The sequence below is a fragment of the Bos taurus genome, chromosome 5 (assembly GCF_002263795.3).
Source record: "Bos taurus isolate L1 Dominette 01449 registration number 42190680 breed Hereford chromosome 5, ARS-UCD2.0, whole genome shotgun sequence".
Classification (NCBI taxonomy): domain Eukaryota; kingdom Metazoa; phylum Chordata; class Mammalia; order Artiodactyla; family Bovidae; genus Bos; species Bos taurus.
Window position 1 is genome coordinate 82520599 of NC_037332.1, and position 20854 is coordinate 82541452.

The following is a 20854-nucleotide window of genomic DNA, read 5'->3' on the forward strand; positions in this document are numbered from 1 at the left end:
TTCTCTCCTGTTGGGGCATAGACTTGGATTACTGTGATGGTGAATGGTTTGCTTAGAAATGAACTGAGATCATTCTGTAGTTTCTGAGCTTGCATCCAGATATTGCATTTCAGACACTTTTGTTGACAATGAGGGCCACTCCATTTCTTCTAAATGATTCTTCCCCATAGTAGTATATATAAGGGTTGTCTGAATTAAATCCACCCTTATGTATATAAGGGTCATCTGAATTAAATTCTCATGCTTTTTAGTTCACTGTTTCCTAAGATGTCAGTGTTCATTCAATCTTGCTATCTCCTGCTTGACCACATCCAATTTACCTTGATTCATGGACCTAACATTCCAGATTCCTATGCAATATTGTAATTTATAGCATCGGACTTTACTTTTATCACCAGATACATCCACAACTGAGCATCGTTCCACTTGGCCCAACTTGCTTTATTCTTTGTGGAACTACTAGTAATTGCTCTCTGCTCTTCCCCAGTAGTGTACTGGACACCTACCAACCTGTGGGGCTCATCTTCTGGTGTCATATCTTTTTGCTTTTCCATACTGTTCATGGGGTTCTCTAGGCAAGAATACTGGAGTGGGTTGCCATTTCCTCCTCCAGTGGACCATGTTTCATCAGAATTCTTCACCATGACCCATTTCTCTTGGGTGGCCCTACATGGGCCATAGTTTCATTGAGTTATGCAAGTACCTTCACCATGTGAGGTTGTGATCAATAAAGGGGATACTATGGTCTATTCAAGAACAATTTTTATATTAAAGATTTATGTTTTAAAAATGTAATAGTTATCCTCTAAGGTGAAGAATGTTCACCTCTTCTTTCTAACAGTATTACCTGTTAACACAGACAGTAGCAGTAGACAGAGCTGCCTGATTCCAGGAACATACAGCAGAAGTGTCTTCTCTTAGATCCAGGATTTGAGGGAGATGAGAACTGATGAGAACAGTTTTCATCAGTTGGAAATAAGGAATGGTGGTGCTGGGAGCCAGGAAACAGAGAGGAAGGTGAGATAGCCAGTTTTTGAATAAGGTACTTTACTTGAAGGGGGTGCACTTGAAAAGATTTCTTGGAGAATTTTATTAAAGAAAGGTATATCTACCCAGAGAACAGTTTTCTGCTTAATAATTTATCAGGGCTCTGGCTCCTAATCCTGTGAACAGCTACTGTCACTTTGAACCATGTCAGTGTTTCATAAAGTCTTATTTAAAAAAAAAAAGAATAAATGGAGAAAAAGCAAAACTGAGATCTGGCCATGTTGCCAGAGGTAGAAAAATATTTGTTGATGTTGAAAGAATATGATGAAACAATTGACAGAATTTATGACGATGGAATCCTAATAATCAGAAGCTCCTTGTAAGTAATTCTCATTTGCTATTGGATGAATTAGGTTTTCTCTAGTACTTCAAGGAAATAACAGTTGTTTTTAATAAATAGCTATTCTAATAAAAATTTAAAGACACATAAGCCAAAATGTCATCCAAGTAGATAGAGAAAAAAGGTATAAGGTATATGATGATCACTACATCTCGGAGCAGAACAGATGAGAAAAACCTAATATTCATGAATCTATTCTATCTTGACATCACTGTTTGCTTCAGCTGATGGTCTGCATATGTGACCTTCCCCACCCACCACACACCCTCTCAATGGTTCATTGTACCTGAAGGACTTAATTTTTACTTGTTGTTCACCATCTTCCATTCTTCAAAAAAGCAAGATAAAGTGTCAAACTACAAGAAACAGATCTTCAGTAATTCTTGAGAAATAAATGTGAGATTAAGTTCAATCATCCTAATTCCTATTAAGTCTTTAGTTATACATGCTACCTGAGCTCCTAATTGAAATGATTAGTATTGTCTGGGTGAGCTGCTCTTGTACCAAAGCTGACAGGTACCTCATCTCCATCAGGTAACAATAACTATGTGAAGCAACAGTGAATAATAATTGCTGCTCTGTTTAGAAATCATGCCATGCCAATCTTGAAAAGGAGTGCATTCATAGAAATAACATTAAATAAAATAGCAATTTTTAAAACAATGGATGGCTTAGCCAAAAATGTTGTAATAGCTCTATTACATAGACTGAAAATTTATTAAAACTATAAGACCTTTAATTTTGTCTGAAAATTCATCTAGACAATAAGAAATAATTTTGAAAACTGGAAACTGATTACTTGCCAATCATATTAATTTTCACATTAATATATGCCTTAGCAGAAAATTCTAAATGTATATATGTGTGTATATAAATATTTGTATATATATACTTACATACAGGTACATATATGGCAGTGTATTTATTCATTCAGAATGTAGTCACCAGACCACTACCAAAGTGATGGTGATAAAATACTTTCCACATTAAAAAATCATGCAGGCTGAGTAGTTTTTATTCAAATATGTGTTTTAAAATATATATTCCCAAGTATATTAATTTTTGAAAGGGCACTTAAAAAATTCACGGTAAAGCTTCCATAATCTCATCTGGAAATAATTACAATCAACATTTTAGTGGGTCTCCCCTACACGTCTTTCGTAGTGATGCATCTGTGTGCGTGCTTAGTTGCTCAGTCGTGTCTGATTCTTTGTGACCCCATGGACTGTAGCCTGCCAGGTTCTTCTGTCCATGAGATTCTCCAGGCAAGAATACTGGAGTGGGTTGCCATGATCTTCTCCAGGGGGATCTCCCTGACCCAGGGATCGAACCTGCATCTCTTGAGTCTCCTGCATTGGCAGGTGGATTCTTTATTACTGAGTCACCTGGGAAGCCCAGCCATCTATCTAGATACATAAAAAAACAGCTTTGACTATTTAACTTAGTCAAGGGGGGTAGGGGGGAGTTGTGGAGCATGGAGGGTATTTATATAGGTTTGTGTTCTATATTGTGTACATATTGATATATATATATAAAATAAAACTCAGATGACAGTGTAAAATTTTTCATGTCTTGTCTGATTCACTTAACACTATAACATAAATATTTTCTCCTAGTTTCAAATATTCTTGAAGAACATAATTTTTAATGACTAAATAGTGGCCCATTGGTTAGCTATGCTATAATTTATTTAATAATTTTCTATTACTAGATATCTCAATATTCTAATTTTTCAATATTATAAATAGTGTGCCTAATACCACTGTGGTGCATGCATCTTCGATTATCCTCCTAGGATAAAACTTTGGTAGTCACTCAGTCTTATCCGACTCTTGGTGACCCCATGCATTGTAGCCTGCCAGGATCCTCTGTCCATGGCATTCTCTAGGAAAGAATACTGGAGTTTGTAACCACTCCCTTCTCTGAGGTATCTTCCCAATCCAGGGATGGATCTTGGTTCTCCCACATTGCAGGCAGATTCTTTACTGTCTGAAGTCCAGGATAAACCTTCAGATGTACAAGGTATGGATAACTACTTTAAGGCTTCTGACTCACATTGCCAAGTTTCCCTCTTTTAGAAGACTCAACAATGATCATTTTCTAGACTTTGAAAAGAGTTTGATCTACCTGTGAACTATTTTATTCATATGATGTATTTTATTTGAGGTTTTAATAATATTTTCCAGCTTAAAAAAGATAATACATGCTGTATAGAAGACTTAATAAAATTTATGAAGAGACGCATATAAATGTTCCAAATTAAAAAGGACCACTAAGATGAAAGCTTAATCAAAGGATGTTTTTCCTTAGCACTGTCTAAACAAATAGCTTTGATGACACTTTATCAAAAGTACTTTCACATGTGTTATTTGATTCTGACAGCATTTAAGAATCATGTAGTTATTCAGTTCAGTTCCGTTCAGTCACTCAGTCATGTCCGACTCTTTGCGACCCCATGGACTGCAGCACACCAGGCCTCCCTGTCCATCACCCACTCCCGGAGTTTACTCAATCTCATGTCCATTCAGTCGGTGATGCCATCCTTTGTCATCCCCTTCTCCCACCTTCAATCATTCCCAGCATCAGGGTCTTTTCCAATGAATGAGTTCTTCACATCAGGTGGCTGAAGTATTGGACTTTCAGCTTCAGCATCAGTCCTTCCAATGAATACTCAGGACTGACTTCCATGTAGTTATTACTCTCCCCATTTTACAGATGAAGGAATTGAGGCCCAATAAGGTTACTGCTCAAGGTCATAGACCTAACAGGAGGCCAGTGAAGCTTATTCTATGTAGGCTCATGTGCCTTTCTCTATGCCTCTCTCATTATCAGCCTGCTCTGTGGTATAAAATTAAACAGCCTTTTTGAAGCAATAGAGAGTGTTAGATTAAGTCAGCTTTTTTTTTCCCTCTCTTTTCTGCCTGACTTCACATCTAAGGATTAAAGTAGAGAATAATGATATAGGATGAATGATTTTCTTCCTAATGACCTGGAATTATATACACATATGCATATGTGCTCAGTTGCTCAGTTATGTCCTACTTTTTGCAACCCCATGGACTGTTGCCCACCAGACTCCTCTGTCCATGGGATTTCCCAGGCAAGAATACTGGAGTAGCTTGCCATTTTCTTCTCCAGGGGATTTTTCAGATCCATGGATTGAACCCATGTCTCCTGCATTGGCAAATGGATTCTTCACCACTAAGCCACCTGGGAATCCCCATATATAGATATGCTGCTGCTTAGTTGCTTCAGTCGTGTCCAGCTCTGTGCGACCCTGTGGACTGCAGCCCGCCAGGCTCCTCTGTCCACGGGATTCTCCAGGCAAGAATACTAGAGTGGGTTTCCATGCCCCATCCAGGGGATCTTCCTGACTCAGGGATCGAACCCGAGTCTCCTGCATTGCAGGCAGATTCTTTACTGCTGAGCCACCAGGAAAGCCCCATATATAGATATATATTACTTCAATTTCAAAAGGTAAAGTTTAACTTTTAAATCATGCTTTTGCTTTTATTATACATATCTTAGCAAATTAACTCACTGGCTAAATTTGCCTCCTTGATGAAATCCAAACCGACTGTACTTAAGAAATCAAAATATACTTTAACGGTCCTGTGCAGAACAGAAAAAAGGCATGATCTCATTAGTCAAACAGTTCATTCCTTTGCAACATGAACCTAGACAATTAGTAAATTTGCTCTTTGTATGTTTTCCTCATGCTGGCATTTGGTCTATAGTAAAGATATTTTTACTTATGAATTTTAATAAGCTCACTGATATTAATAACATTCACATTACTCAGATGCATTTTCTTAGTGTAGCTTCTTATACTAAGTAATATAACTTTTTCAAAACACAGTGGAGGTGTCCTTGAAAACTACTTTCTCTGCATTTTGAATGAAATGTAGGCCCTCCTCATAAATCAAGCAAAAACAAATGAAATTGGAAGCAAATACGGTCAAAACAACTCCTCCGATTTGCTCCTTTCCATGACTTTCTCATTTTTGAAACTTTCTTCCTTTCCCTTCTGCAATACCATGCTCATTTTACAGCCCCATCTCCTCACATTTTGGGTAGGCGCCCCTCCTCCCTGAGCCTCCCCCATCTTTCCTGCACCCATACCTGCATCCATGCCAGTCACCGCTCTTATTCCTTTATACATTAACAATGTCTGAATCTCCATCTCCAGGCCATGCCTCCACTCTGAGTTCCAGACCCTTATATCCAACTGCCTACTTAAAGATTCCCATAAATGTCACATTCTCCTTGTAGCCAAAACTGAATTCATCATCTTCCCCTCAATATCAATGAGTGAAATACCATCCTTCATCCACGTCCAAGTCAGAAAATTTGGATGCTTCTTAAATTCTTACTCTTCCTCATGAACAAGAGTGAATCTTAGAGATTCTCTCTTCTGAATGTGTCATAACGTGTCCCTCCCTCTCCAGGCCCTTCCTGCCCAGGCTACTGTCTTGGACCAGTGCTCAGAAAACCTATTCCCCAGCAATCGTCTCTCTGCTGTTTTCTCTGCCTGATGGATTTTCCTCTGTCAGCCCATCCTCCATACTGTTTCCTGAGTGCTCCTTTAAAAATACAAATCTGTACCACTTCACACTTACTAGGATAGCTTTTTTTTTTTTAATGGAAAATAACAAGTGTCAGCAAGGATATGCAGAAATTGGATCCCTCACACATTTCTGGTGGGAATGTAAAATGGTGAAGGTACTGTGGAAAAAACAGTTTGGTGGTTCCTCAAACACTAAACATAGAATTACCACCTGACCCAGCAATTCGACTTGTAGGTATATAATCAAAAGAAGTGCAAATTGAAAGCAGAGACTCAGATACTCATGCACCAACATTCACAGCAGTATTATTCACAACAGCCAAAAAGTGGGAACAACCCAAATGCCACCAACAAATGAATGGATAAATAGGATGTGGCATATACATACAATGGAATATGATTCAGACATAAAAAATACTGAAGTTCTGCTACATCGCTACAATGAAGGTGAAACTTAAAAACACTACACTAAGTGAAATAAGCCAGAGATAAAAGGACAAACTATATGATTCCACTTAGATGACATATCTAGAATAGGCATATTCTCAGAGCTAGAAAGTAGGCTAGAGGTTACCAGGGGCCATGGAAAGGAAGGGAGAACCACTGTTTCATGGGTACAGTGTTTCCGACTGGGGTGATAGAGAAGTTTTAGAAACAGACAGTGGTGATGATTGTACAACATTGTGAATGTAATTAATGCCACTGAATTGTACACTTAAAAATGGTTAAAATGTCAAAGTTTATGTTACATATATTTTACTACAATAAAAAAGCTTTTTCAAAAGTGCTGCTAAGTCACTTCAGTCGTGTCTGACTCTGTGCGACCCCATAGACGGCAGCCCACCAGGCTCCCCCGTCCCTGGGATTCTCCAGGCAAGAACACTGGAGTGGGTTGCCATTTCCTTCTTCAATGCATGAAAGTGAAAAGTAAAAGTGAAGTCGCTTAGTCGTGTCTGACTCTTCGCGACCCCATGGACTGAAGCCTACCAGGCTCCTCCACCCATGGGATTTTCCAGGCAAGGGTACTGGAGTGGGGTGCCATTGCCTTCTTCTCCTTTGCACTTTAAAAGCACAAAGGTAAACAAAAGTTTTAAAAATGTAATCTGATCAAGTTCTCAAAATGCCTCCATTTTCCTTATTGCATTTAAGACACTTTCCAGGCTTTCCTGATGGCTCAGACAGTAAAGAATCTGCCTGCAATGCAGGAGACCCCGCTTCAATCCCTCAGTCGGGAAGATCCTCTGGAGAAGGGAATGGCAACCCACTCCAGTATTCTTGCCTGGAGAATGCCAAGGACAGAGGAGCCTGGTGGCTACAGGCCATGGGGTTGCAAAGAGTTGGACACGACTTAGCGACTAACACTTTCATTTTACTTTTTAGTTTCTTTAGCAGACATTCATAACCTAGTCCAAATTTATCCCTCAAGCCTCACAGCTTACCCACCTCCTGGTGTGTCCTCTGGTCTACTGTGACAATTACTTGTTTCCTGATCAGCAGTGCGCTGCTTCATACTCTATGCTTCTGCAGAGTGGTTCCTACTGCCTGAAATACCTTCTCTACTTCTGCTCTGAATGGCTCATACCCATTTTTAATTCAAAACTTAGCTGCTGTCAACGTTTCCAGGAAGCTGTTCTTTTGATCTCATTATTATCTAAACACCCAATTTGCCTTGCTGCCATAATACCTAGGGTCCCTCTTATGGAAATCATCATGATATGTAATAATTCTTTGTATCTTTCCCATTTGTACAAATTTATTGTGCCTTATATATGTCTTCCTCCTCGTCTACTGGATATCACGTTCTTCAATTCAATTCAGTCGCTCAGTCATGTGTGACCCTTTGCGACCCCATGGACTGCAGCACACAGTAGATATGTTGTAGATACTCAATAAATGTTTAATGTAGACATCACATTGTAGATACTCAATAAATGTTTAATGATTGCATTCCAAGGAATCTTCATCAATGACCCTTTTAAAGAAGCAGCACTCCATTCAAATCCAACAGTGCTGCAGAAAGGGTGAAACTTCTCGCACATTCTCTTCTGTTCAAAAATATCCAGTGTTTGGAGGCTGCACCAATGAAATCAACCTCATGCTGAGTCTCTGGCAAGGATGCTGCACATCAGTACTTTGTAAAATTCATGAAGCATTTTGACATCCCTTATTTCATTAGAATGGAAAATGGTGAGATGAAAGAAGGATTGGGGCAGAGTGGAGAAGTTCTGGGATAGATAATGAGCAAATCAGGGGGTGTACACTCACTTTCTGCTGCCACTCTATGTGCTCTTCAAGTAGAAATTATGTCATGTGAGAGTCCAGTACTTACCTGCTGCAACTGAATGCTGACATTTCTACCCTTGTTGAAAGGAGACAGGTAAAGGGATTCTGAGAAAGTTTTTCCATCACTTTTTCTTTCATGATTCCTGACCTGGAAGGGAAGAGGCCTTGGGTCATCCCTACCAGATATGCTGGAAAACTGGACAGCATGGCTGTCTTCATGTGCTAGAAACACCCTCCCCTGTCCACAGGAAGTAGGGTGTAAATGGGAAACCACTACACTGACAATTAGGCATTTCAACTAGCTGGATAATGTTGGGCGAGATACTTGATGTTTCTGAGTTGTAGCTGCTTCATTTTCTAAAATGTGTGTAATAAATAATCTTTAGGGTTGCCTTCTGCCAGAAAGCCATTATCTGTCAGTATATTGTCACTATGTTTTCTAGGGCTTCAAAATCAATGCAGATGGTGACTGCAGCCATAAAATTAAAAGATGCTTGCTCCTTGGAAGAAAAGCTATGACAAATTTAGACTATATTAAAAAGCAGAGACTTTGCCGACAAAGGTTCATATAGTCAAAGCTATGGTTTGTTCCAGTAGTCATGCATGGATGTGAGAGTTGGACCACAAAAGAAAGGTGAGCACCAAAGAATTGATGCTTTTGAACTGTGGTGTTGGAGAAGACTCTTGAGAGTCCCTTGGACAGGAGATGCAACCAGTCAATCCTAAAGGAAATCCACCCTGAATATTCATTGGAAGGATTGATGCTGAAGCTGAAACTCCAATACTTTGGCCACTTGATATGAAGAACTGACTCATTAGAAAAGACCTTGATGCTGGTAATGATTGAAGGTAGGAGGAGAAGGGGACGACAGAGGATAAGTCGGCTGGATGTCATCACCAACTCAATGGACATGAGTTTGAGCAAGCTCCCGGTATTGCTGATGGACAGGGAATCCTGGCATGCTGCAGTCCATGGAGTTGCAAAGAGTCAAACACAACTGAGTGACTGAATTGAACTGATATTGAACTGATATTTCTAGTATTTCCCTTGTCACTGCCCTCATTTTTCCATTCACTCTCAAAACCACTGTAAGGTCTCACCATGTCCCCTTGGGACATGTGTGACACAAGTTCTATTGTGTGACTCTAGTTCCCACTTGAAAGTCATATTCTTATTTAAATATTAAGAAAGAACAATGGTACTTATGATTCTAAGGAAAAAAGAAGAAAATAAAAAGGACTAACAGTCATTTCTAGCTCAAAGTGAATGAGGACTGTATGCATGCTAAGTTTCTCTAGTCATATCTGACTCTGCGATGCTATGGACCATAGCCCACCGGTCCCTCTGTCCATGGGATTCTCCAGGCTCTAAGAATACTGGAGTGGGTTGCCATTTCCTTCTCCAGGGGATCTTCCTGACCCAGGGATCGAACCTGCATCTCTTACGTCTCCTGCACTGGCAGGCAGGTTCTTTTACCACTAGGACCACCTGGGAAGCCCAGAGCCACCTGGGAATGGGACTACCACCTGATAATTAAGGATGTAGAACAGCAAACAGTTCTACGTAGACTGTTACTTGATCAACTGTTCAGTTCAGTTTAGTCGCTCAGTCGTGTCCGACTCTTTGCGATCCCATGAATCGCAGCACACCAAGCCTCCCTGTCCATCACCAACTCCCAGAGTTCACCCAGACTCACGTCCATCGAGTCAGTGATGCCATGCAGCCATCTCATCCTCTGTCATCCCCTTCTCCTCCTGCCCCCAATCCCTCCCAGCATCAGAGTCTATTCCAATGAGTCAACTCTTTGCATGAGATGGCCAAAGTACTGGAGTTTCAGCTTTAACATCATTCCTTCCAAAGAAATCCCAGGGCTGATCTCCTTCAGAATGGACTGGTTGGATCTCCTTGCAGTCCAAGGGACTCTCAAGAGTCTTCTCCAACACCACAGTTCAAAAGCATCAATTCTTTGGCACTCAGCTTTCTTCACAGTCCAACTCTCACATCCATACATGACCACTGGAAAAACCATAGCCTTGACTAGATGGATCTTTGTTGGCAAAGTAATGTCTCTGCTTTTGAATATGCTATCTAGAGTGGTCATAACTTTCCTTCCAAGGAGTAAGCGTCTTTTAATTTCATGGCTGCAATCACCATCTGCAGTGATTTTGGAGCCCAAAAAAATAAAGTCTGACACTGTTTCCCCATCTATTTCCCATGAAGTGATGGGACCGGATGCCATGATCTTTGTTTTCTGAAAGTTGAGCTTTAAGCCAACTTTTTCACTCTCTACTTTCACTTTCATCAAGAGGCTTTTTAGTTCCTCTTCGCTTTCTCCCATAAGGGTGGTGTGATCTGCATGTCTGAGGTTATTGATATTTCTCCCAGCAATCTTGATTCCAACTTGTGTTTCTTCCAGTCCAGCGTTTCTCATGATGTACTCTGCATATAAGTTAAATAAACAGGGTGACAATATACAGCCTTGATGTACTCCTTTTCCTATTTGGAACCAGTCTGTTGTTCCCTGTCCAGTTCTAACTGTTGCTTCCTGACCTGCATTCAAATTTCTCAAGAGGCAGGTCAGGTGGTCTGGTATTCCCATCTCTTTCAGAATTTTCCACAGTTTATTGTGATCTACACAGTCAAAGGCTTTGGCATAGTCAAAAGTAGAAATAGATGTTTTTCTGGAACTCTCTTGCTTTTTCTATGATCCAACGGATGTTGGCAATTTGATCTCTGGTTCCTCTGCCTTTTCTAAAACCAGCTTGAACATCTGGAAGTTCATGGTTCACGTATTGCTGAAGCCTGGCTCAGAGAATTTTGAGCATTACTTTACTAGAGTGTGAGATGAGTGCAATTGTGCAGCAGTTTGAGCATTCTTTGGCATTGCCTTTCTTTGGGACTGGAATGAAAACTGACCTTTTCTAGTCCTGTGGCCACTGCTGAGTTTTCCAAATTTGCTGGCATATTGAGTGCAGCACTTTCACAGCATCATCTTTCAGGATTTGAAATAGCTCAACTGGAATTCCATCACCTCCACTAGCTTTGTTCGTAATGATGCTTTCTAAGGCCCACTTGACTTCACATTCCAGGATGTCTGGCTCTAGGTGAGTGATCACACCATCGTGATTATCTGGGTTGTGAAGATCTTTTTTGTACAGTTCTTCTGTGTATTCTTGCCACCTCTTCTTAATATCTTCTGCTTCTGTTAGGTCCATACCATTTCTGTCCTTTATCGAGCCCATCTTTGCATGAAATGTTCCCTTGGTATCTCTAATTTTCTTGAGATCTCTAGTCTTTCCCATTCTATTGTTTACCTCTATTTCTTTGCATTGATCACTGAGGAAGGCTTTCCTATAACTACAGTTGAGGAAGGTCAACTGTAGTTATTTATAATCATCCACTTTATTGGAAGAGACTAAGAGAATACAGACAATCAAAAACAGTATATAAGCTTTATATACTTTTATGTATACAATCTTTATATACATTTTATATGTGGCTTGGGAAGTGTGTTGGTCCTTACATTTGAATAACACTGATTCTGCCATCTTGGAAACTAAAGCTAAATTATAAAGTGTACTAGGAAGAACTGAGTTAAAAAGAGTTGGATATTTCATTACATCCTCATCTTGTCCCCTACTCAGGACTTTTCCAGTCATTCATGATGGAGAATGGTCATCAACTTTCACGTTCATGTAAAGAAAGTACCAGCTTAAAATGAATTGCTCTAGATTGTTATATTTATCTTGCCCTATTATTTTCACTATAAAAACCCTATGTTTGGGGAGATCATTAAAGACTATTTGAGACTGCAAGCTGCATTAGGCAACAAAATGAACAAGGAGATAGAAAGTATTCTCAACATTGATTTTATTATCTACTTAGCTTAATAAACATGGAAAACAAGAGTTTTAATTGATTAAAGTTGCCACAGATAACCAAGGGTTGGTTGTTACATAAACGATGAGTAAATCAAGAAGCAAGTTGTGATTATTTTCAGCCAAACATGCAAGATGTTTTCCTCAAGGTTAAGTATTTCAATTAGAAAGGCAAATATCTTAACTGTTAAGCAAATTAACCTCAAGTTCCTATGTCTTTCGGATCCCAGTTGACCTCCTTGGATAGCTAATAACCGTAAGAGTTGGATCAGTCAATGACAGAGGTAGCAGCCGGGTGGTTAAGTAATCTACCCTGTCCAAATTTTTAATTACCATGTAATTTAAAACAATAATTTTAAAGTAATCTTTTTCTAAAGAAGATATATATACATATACATATATATATATATATATATATATATATATATATATATATATACATACACACAATAGAATATTACTCAGGGATAAAAAAGAATGAAATAATGCATCCTGCTGATATGATACACAGATGGACCTAGTGATGATCATACTAGCAAAGTAAGTCATAAAGAAAAAGACAAATACCACATGATATCACTTATATGTGGAATGTAAATATGACACAAGTGAACGTATCTACAAAACAGAAACAGACTCACAGCCATAGAGAACAGACTTGCAGTTGCCAATCCAGAATTGAGAATTTGGGACTAGCAGATGCAAACTATTATAGACAACCAAGAATGGATAAACAACAAGGTCGTATTGTACAGGTCAGCACAAGTATTTAACACCCATATATTAAACCATAATAGAAAAGAATATATATGTATATGTATAACTGAATCACTTAGCTATACACCAGACACCAACACAAAATTATAAATCAACTACACTTCAATTAAAAAAAATAAAAAGAAACTAAAGGTGTTAATTTGTTTAAAATGTAATATTTTTCTTTTTTCCCTAGGGTTGAAGATTTCCTGGGGTTACAGGAACAAATTCACTTACTGCGATGGGTCTGAATCACTCCGTCTTCGTTTCCTTGGCAACTCTGTCACATGTGGGCTGAAAGATCCAGTGTCTATTGGTTTAGTCCAGGGGCTTAGATGACTGGAAACCACGGAAGCAATGCACTGGTTCCCTTCCATCAGTACTTTACCTGTGAGACATAAACTGCAATAACGCATCTATTTGAAACATTAATTTTCACTTTAGAGATTTATATCACATATTTTAAATGGCTTTATACTTGGATGTTTTAAAATGTCAAGTAAACAATAAAATGGGGGACTTCTCTGATGGTCCAGTGGTTGGCAATCCCCTGCCACATGCCACAGTGTACACAACTTAGTGGCCCAACTAATCTCATGTGCCACAACAGCTGGGCCTCTCCTCCAGAGCCCACTTGCCACAAATACTGATGCCGTGTGCCCTAGAGCCTGCACTCTGCAACAGGAGAAGCCACCACAGTGAGGAGCCAGCACGCAAGTGGACAGGAGCTCCTGCTCACCTCAACTAGAGAAACCTACAGGTAGCAATGCAGACCCAGTGCAGCGGAAAATTAAATGACGTGGAGTGAAAGACTAATTATACACAACCAAATACTAGTTAACAATCTATTGTTAGTCTGTAGCTTTATTTTCCCTGTCTAATTATAAAAATATATATATATGGATATTGCAGGAAATATGGAAAACACAAAAAATTGGAATGGAAGGGGGAAATCCAAATTTCACCAACTAATGTTACTATTTAGAGTGACTTCCTTTTAGAATTTTTTCTATAGTTGTTTTTATAGTAATTGAAATCATAGTGAAGGCTGAGCGCTGAAGAATTGATGCATTTGAACTGTGGTGTTGGAGAAGACTCTTGAGAGTCCCTTGGACTGCAAGGAGATCCAACCAGTCCATTCTGAAGGAGATCAGCCCTGGGATTTCTTTGGAAGGAATGATGCTAAAGCTGAGACTCCAGTACTTTGGCCACCTCATGCGAAGAGTTGAGTCATTGGAAAAGACTCTGATGCTGGGAGGGATTGGGGGCAAGAGGAGAAGGGGACGACAGAGGATGAGATGGCTGGATGGCAACACCGACTTGATGGACATGAGTTTGGGTAACCTCCGGGAATTGGTGATGGACAGGGAGGCCTGGCGTGCTGCGATTCATGGGGTCGCAAACAGCTGGACATGACTGAATGACTGATCTGATCTGATCTGATGATAATAACCTTACAGTGTTATCACAAATTCTTTATAGATGATTCTAATGACTGCATAATATGCTATCATGCAGCTGTGTCATAGCTACTTAACCACTCTTCTATTGTTGGAATCCACGTTTGTTTTTATTTTTTTCACCATCATAAATATGCAGTGTGCTTTTATCTATGTGTATAAAACTTTTAATCTACTGGCTAATTTTTTTCATCTACTTATTTCTTGTGGATAGTATCCCAGAAATAGGTTAACAAGGTCACAGGACATGAACATTTTTAGTCCTGAATTGACTAAAATTCAATTAAACCTGAACTGACTTAGAGGGAAATTTTAACCCTTAGTGTTTAAAAAAAAAAGATTGAAATTTAATGAGCTAATCATTTATTTTAAGAAATCAGGAAAAAATTCCTAAAATAAATCTAAAGAATTAGGTGAAAGGAAATTGTTAAAATAACACTAGAAATACTGAATTAGAATACAAATTAGTACAGATCAAAAAAGCTAAACATAGGTTCTTCCAGATTGGAAACTCTAATAACCCTATGGCAAGACTTTTTTTCAGTTCAGTTCAATTCAGTGGAATGGCAACCCACTTCAGTATTCTTGCCTGTGAAATCTCCTGGACAGAGGAGCCTGGAGGTTGCAGTCCATGGAGTTGCAGAGAATCAGGCATGACTGAGTGACCAACACTTCCATTTTCATAGAAGAAGAAGGAATTCTTTGTCCCTCAACTCTTTTTATAAGGTTTACATAAATTTGATATTAAAATTTGACAATGGCAGTACAAGATAGGATAAGTATAGGCTTAATCTCATCTATGAAGAAAGATATAAAAATCTTAACAAAATCTTAACAAAAACTCAGAAATGTATAAAAAGAATAACCCATCATGACCAAGATAGTTGTATCCCAGGAATGTAATACTGGTTTAATATTAGTAAATTTATGAATATAATTTACCACAATAAGAGCTCATTGAAAAAATATGATTATTTTAAAAGCTTCAGAAATACTAACGAAGAAACATTGAAAAAATCTTTTTACAATCAGAAACAAAAACATTAAACAAAACAACAACAAAAGAACACCTTTCCACACTGTATTATTAATAGAAGACCTATCAGTGGAATAAGGCAAGAAACTATACTTGAAGTATAAGAATTGGAAAGGAAGAAAAAATAATATCTTTATTGGGAAATGCTATGATTGAAAATATAGAAAACCCAAAATAATATAAACTATTAAAATTAGGGAGTGGATCGAGGTTGCCTGTATGTATGTAAAGTCAGTACACAAAATCAGTCTTTCTATTCACCAGAAAATGATACTTAAAAAATATAATTTACAATAACTTCAAAAAATATAGAGTACCTAAAGAACAAATGTACAAGAATAAATGTATAAGCTAATAAAAATGTATAAGGTCCTTCTGGAGAAAATTATAAAAATTTATTTAAAACATTGAAAAAGATTCAAATAAATGGAAGAATACACCATGTTTATGGATGGGAGGCCTCAATATCATAAATATTTCAATTCTCCTAAAATGGATGTATAATTCCTCTTAAAATATTGTCTTTTTTGGTGGAACTTCAAAAGCTGAATATAAAATATATATGGTAGTGCAATGACTTATGAACAGCCAAGGGAAATGTGGGAGGACTGGGCCTCTCATATATCAAGCATTATAAAACGTTTTTTATTAAAACAGGGTGGTATTGGTGTGGAGATATAGACAGACCAAAAGAAAACCATGGAGAGCCCAGACACATAAATATGGACATCTGCTAAACGTCAGAGGTGGAATTTCAAATCAGCATGAGGAGTCCAGCTTTTTAACAAATAACCGTGTGCCAACTTATTTTCTCTATGAAAAAGAATAAAGTCAGATCCCTTACCTTATGCCAAATATAAAAACCAAACCAAATATAAAAATTCAATTCAACTAGATTAAAGACCTAAACGTAAAAGGCCAAAATTGACAGAGAATACTCTGAAAGAGACAGAATAAGCTATTGGTGTAGAAAGAATTTCCCAAACGTACAATGTAAAAACAATAAAGGAAAAGACTGACAAAAATCGTCTTAAAATTAAGTTAATATTCATCCAAAGGCACTATAAAGAGAAGGAAACTAAAAGTCACAAAATGGCAGAAGATATTTGCTACACATATAAACAAGAAAGGGTTACTATGTGGACTGTATAAAGAATGCCATTGCACCAATAGGAAAAAGACCAATACAACAACCCAGCAGAAAACTGGAAAGACTTTAATGGGCACTTCATAAAAGAAATTCCAATTATCAATACAAAAATGGAAAGATACTCAATTTCATTAGTAATCAGGAAAATCCAAACTCCAGCGACATACTACATACCCATCTAATGGCTACAAATGAAAAGTTTAATGATACCAAGTGTAAGTGAGAATGTAGAGCAATGGAAACAGAAATGGAAAGCTCTGTTGGTGGGAAAATAAATTGCTACAAGTACTTTGGAAACTATTTTTGCATTTGTTTTATTTTCACTAATAAAGTGAAACATATGTAAATAACACGGTTTAGTGTTTCATTCCTAAGTATATGGAGAAACTCTTATATAGCTTATGACAGCAGTCTGTAACTATTTCCACACCAGACACTGTTTTCATGGAAGACAAGTTTTCCATGGACCAGGGGTGGGGGATGATTTCAGTATGATTTAAGCACATTACATTTCCGGTGCTCTTTATTTCTATTTTGTAGCAATCTCAGGATATTCTGCCTTGACTTTAGGGTTAAGGTTCACGCCCCTGTGAGAACCTAATGCTGCCCCTGACCTGACAGGGGGCAGAGCTCAGGTGGTAATGCGAGGGATGGGGAGCAGCTGTAAATACAGATGAAACTTCGCTCATTCACCTGCCACCCACCTCCTGCTGTGCAGCCCAAGGTGGGGGACCTGTATCTTAGCAGACATGTACAAGAAATACCTTCACAGCATGGCTTGCAACTAAACAACAAAAATTAATGAGAAAACTAGAAACTCTTTAATTTCCTTCAGCAAATGGATAAATTGTTTATTCACTGGATAGAATACTATGAGTAGTAAAAATGAATGTAGTACTGATATACTTGAATGAATCTCAATAATGCTAGGTTAAAAAAAAGTGCCTATTAATTGTCCTCAGTTTTTTTTTAAAAAACATCTTGTTTTCTTTCATCTTTATTGATATTTTTGAAGGGTAGTTAGCAAGTATTATATAGATTGTCTCTCAGTTTAGCTTTTTCTGTTATTCCCTGATGACTACATTCAGGTTATGCACTTTTTTCAAGAACACCAGAAAATTGATGCTAAGTCATTCTCAGTACTAAGTGCTTTCACTTTAAATTTAATTGCTTCTGGTGTTTTTGGTTGCTTCATTAGGATCCTGCTCTTTAGGATGTCAAATGGTGTTCAGCCCATGGAATCAACAAAAAAAGAGGCAGGGGGAAGATTTATGAGATCCTCTATCTGGTTGTAAGCTCCAACACTGGAAGCTTTTAGTTTTCAGGACCATGTCATCTTTTTAGCTCCAAATCTTAGCACAGGGCCAGACATACAGTTTTTAGGGTTTGTTGAAAGAATGAATCACCTTTCATTTCATTACCCACAGACATTCAAAAGAGAAACTGAAAGGAGTGGAAAGTTGGGATTTCCAGATTCACATATTTGGGCTGCTGGGAATGATGAAATTCCCACAGTAAAGAATATGCAATTTCCCTTGGTACCTACCTCACAAAAAAGGAGGCCTACTCCCTACCATTACTTCATTTTTATCATTTTTCTTCCACAAAAGGAAAAAAAAATGCACCTGATTATCTTCTGAAAGAAAAGACACTATGTGGCATGAGATTTGTCAATTGGAAGTAGCTTTCTGAAATAATAAGCAGCAGCTGTTTCACAGGTTTGTGCTAATTTGTTACAATGGAAACCAAATTCTGCTTCTTACCACTGACAAGTTACTGGAAGATGCTGAGACACACAATAAAAATGAAATACTAATTGGCACTACAGGAAAAATACCAACTTGCTATAAATATACAAATTGTGAAAAAGCTTTTACTAGGCAGAGTAAAACACTATATTATTTCACAATATTTATTAAGAGTCGGCCCAGGTAGACAATATGTCTAAAAGGGTTAAGATTTAGTACCTGAGCTCAGTTCAGTTCAGTCCAGTCACTCAGTCATGTCCAACTCTTTGTGACCCCATGGACTGCAGCACACCAGGCTTTCCTGTCCATCACCAACTCCCAGAGCTTACTCAAACTCATGTCCATTGAGTCGCTGTGCCATCCAACCATCTCACCCTCTGTTGTCCCCTTCTCCTCCTGCCTTCAATCTTTCCCAGCATCAGGGTCTTTTCCGAAGAGTCAGGCAACATCTTTGATGTTGCTATTGCAAGATCATGATTCACTGAAGGACCAGATGATGGTTAGTATTTTTCTAACAATAAAGTGTTTCAAAATTAAGGTATGTACATATTTTTAGACATAATGCTATTGTACACTTAGATTACAGTAGAGTATAACTTTTATATGCACTGGGAATATCTGGCTGGAATTACTGGCTCAGACAGTAAAGACTGCCTGTAATGTAGTCTTTAATGGAGACCTGGCTATAATGGAGACCTGGGTTCAATCCCTGGGTTGGGAAGATCCCCTGGAGAAGGGAATGGCAACTCACTCCAGTGTTCTTGCCTGGAGAATCCCAGGGCCTGGGGAGCCTGGTGGGCTGCCATCTATGGGGTCGCACAGAGTCAGACACAACTGAAGCGACTTAGCAGCAGCAGCAGCAGCAGCAGCAGCAGCAGCAGCAGTATGATCACTGCCCAATACCTTGAGTATTCCATTCCATTGCTCAAAACTCAACTGTGGCTCCCCACTGAATTTTCTTAACTGAAGTATTGTTGACTTATAATGTTGTGTTAGTTTCAGGTGTTTAGCTCCCCACTGAATTTAAGATGACATGAAATAAAAGTCCCTATGAGCCAGATTCCATGCCACTCTCTTATTCATGACCTGTGGCAGCAGCCACAGGGCACGAAGTGACAGTCCCCAGTCATGTCACATTGCTCCCTGGCTCTCTTCTCCAGGCATGCCCATAACCGGAAATGCCTGTAATCCAGTACATGTCAATGCCTTGTAATTGACACCATCATTGAGCTGATCTCACTTCACTGTAACTATCTCATCACCAGTCCATCTCTCTCACCAGACATAGCTCCTTGAGGCCAGAGACTAAGTTTGTATTAGTTTAACATAATCCTTGATATACCACCCACATTCAATAATTGAGGAAATGATGGAATATTCAATACCTAGTATCAGGTCAAATCCTTAAGTTCAGTTCAGTTCAGTCGCTCAGTCATGTCTGACTCTTTGCGACCCCATGAATCGTAGCATGCCAGGCCTCCCTGTCCATCACCAACTCCTAGAGTTCACTTAAATTCATGTCCATTGAGTCAGTGATACTGCCAGCCATCTCATCCTCTGTTGTCCCCTTCTCCTCCTGCCCCCAATCCCTCCAAGCATCAGAGTCTTTTCCAATGAGTCAACTCTTCGCGTGAGGTGGCCAAAGTACTGGAGTTTCAGCTTTAGCATCATTCCTTCCAAAGAACACCCAGGGCTGATCTTTAGAATGGACTGGTTGGATCTCCTTGCAGTCAAAGGGACTCTTAAGAGTCTTCTCCAACACCACAGTTCAAAAGCATCAATTCTTCGGTGCTCAGGTTTCTTCACAATCCAACTCTCATATTCATACATGACCACTGGAAAAACCATAGCCTTGGCTAAACGGACCTTTGTTGGCAAAGTAATGTCTCTGCTTTTTAATATGCTCTCTAGGTTGGTCATGACATTCCTTCCAAGGAGTAAGCGTCTTTTAATTTCATGGCTGCAATCACCATCTGCAGTGATTTTGGAGCCCCCAAAAATAAAGTATGACGCTGTTTGCACTGTTTCCCCATCTATTTCCCATGAAGTGATAGTGAGGACTTTTAAAGTATGATACCAAATGTAAAAACTGGGAAGGAAATTACTACATTAAAAAGTTAAAATTTCTATATATCAAAACCACCATAAAATTAAGATGTGAAAACACTGGGAAAATGCTTCCCATGCCCTTCCGTCTACCCCAATTCAAGGCAAATGTGACTTGTTTTTGACCATTTGTCTGCATTGTCTAGACTTCATATAAATGGAATCATATGACACATTCTTTTGAGTTGGGCTTCTTTTCCTCATAACGTTTTGAGATTCATCCATGTTGTTGTATGGTCTTATTGTTGATGTATGTTCTATTGAGTTGGCATCATCTTTTGTTTATCCATTTAATTCATTTGTGGATGGCCATTTGGCTTATTTCCAATTGAAGGCTATTGTAAATAAGGCTGCTACAAATATTTGTGTACCAATCTTTGTGTAGGCAATGTTTTCATTTATCTTGGGTAAATTCATAGACATAGAATGACTGAGTTGCAAGGTAGGTACATGTTTTTGGGAAAACGGCCAAACTGTGTCCC

General features: G+C 38.7%; 1 protein-coding gene across 3 annotated transcripts in view; it reads right to left on the reverse strand.

Annotated features, from left to right (window-relative positions):
* The window catches only part of ARNTL2 (aryl hydrocarbon receptor nuclear translocator like 2), an 89020-nt gene that overhangs the window by 51698 nt on the left and 16468 nt on the right, over window positions 1-20854 (reverse strand). For 2 of the 3 annotated variants that reach the window (XM_059886560.1, XM_059886561.1), the window contains exon 2: window positions 13110-13260. In XM_059886560.1, coding sequence (XP_059742543.1) covers window positions 13110-13260 — 151 coding nt within the window. Of the gene's footprint in view, window positions 1-1673; window positions 1716-8283; window positions 8386-13109; window positions 13261-20854 lie in introns of all 3 variants that reach the window. The other variant, NM_001289819.1, reaches the window with a different exon arrangement.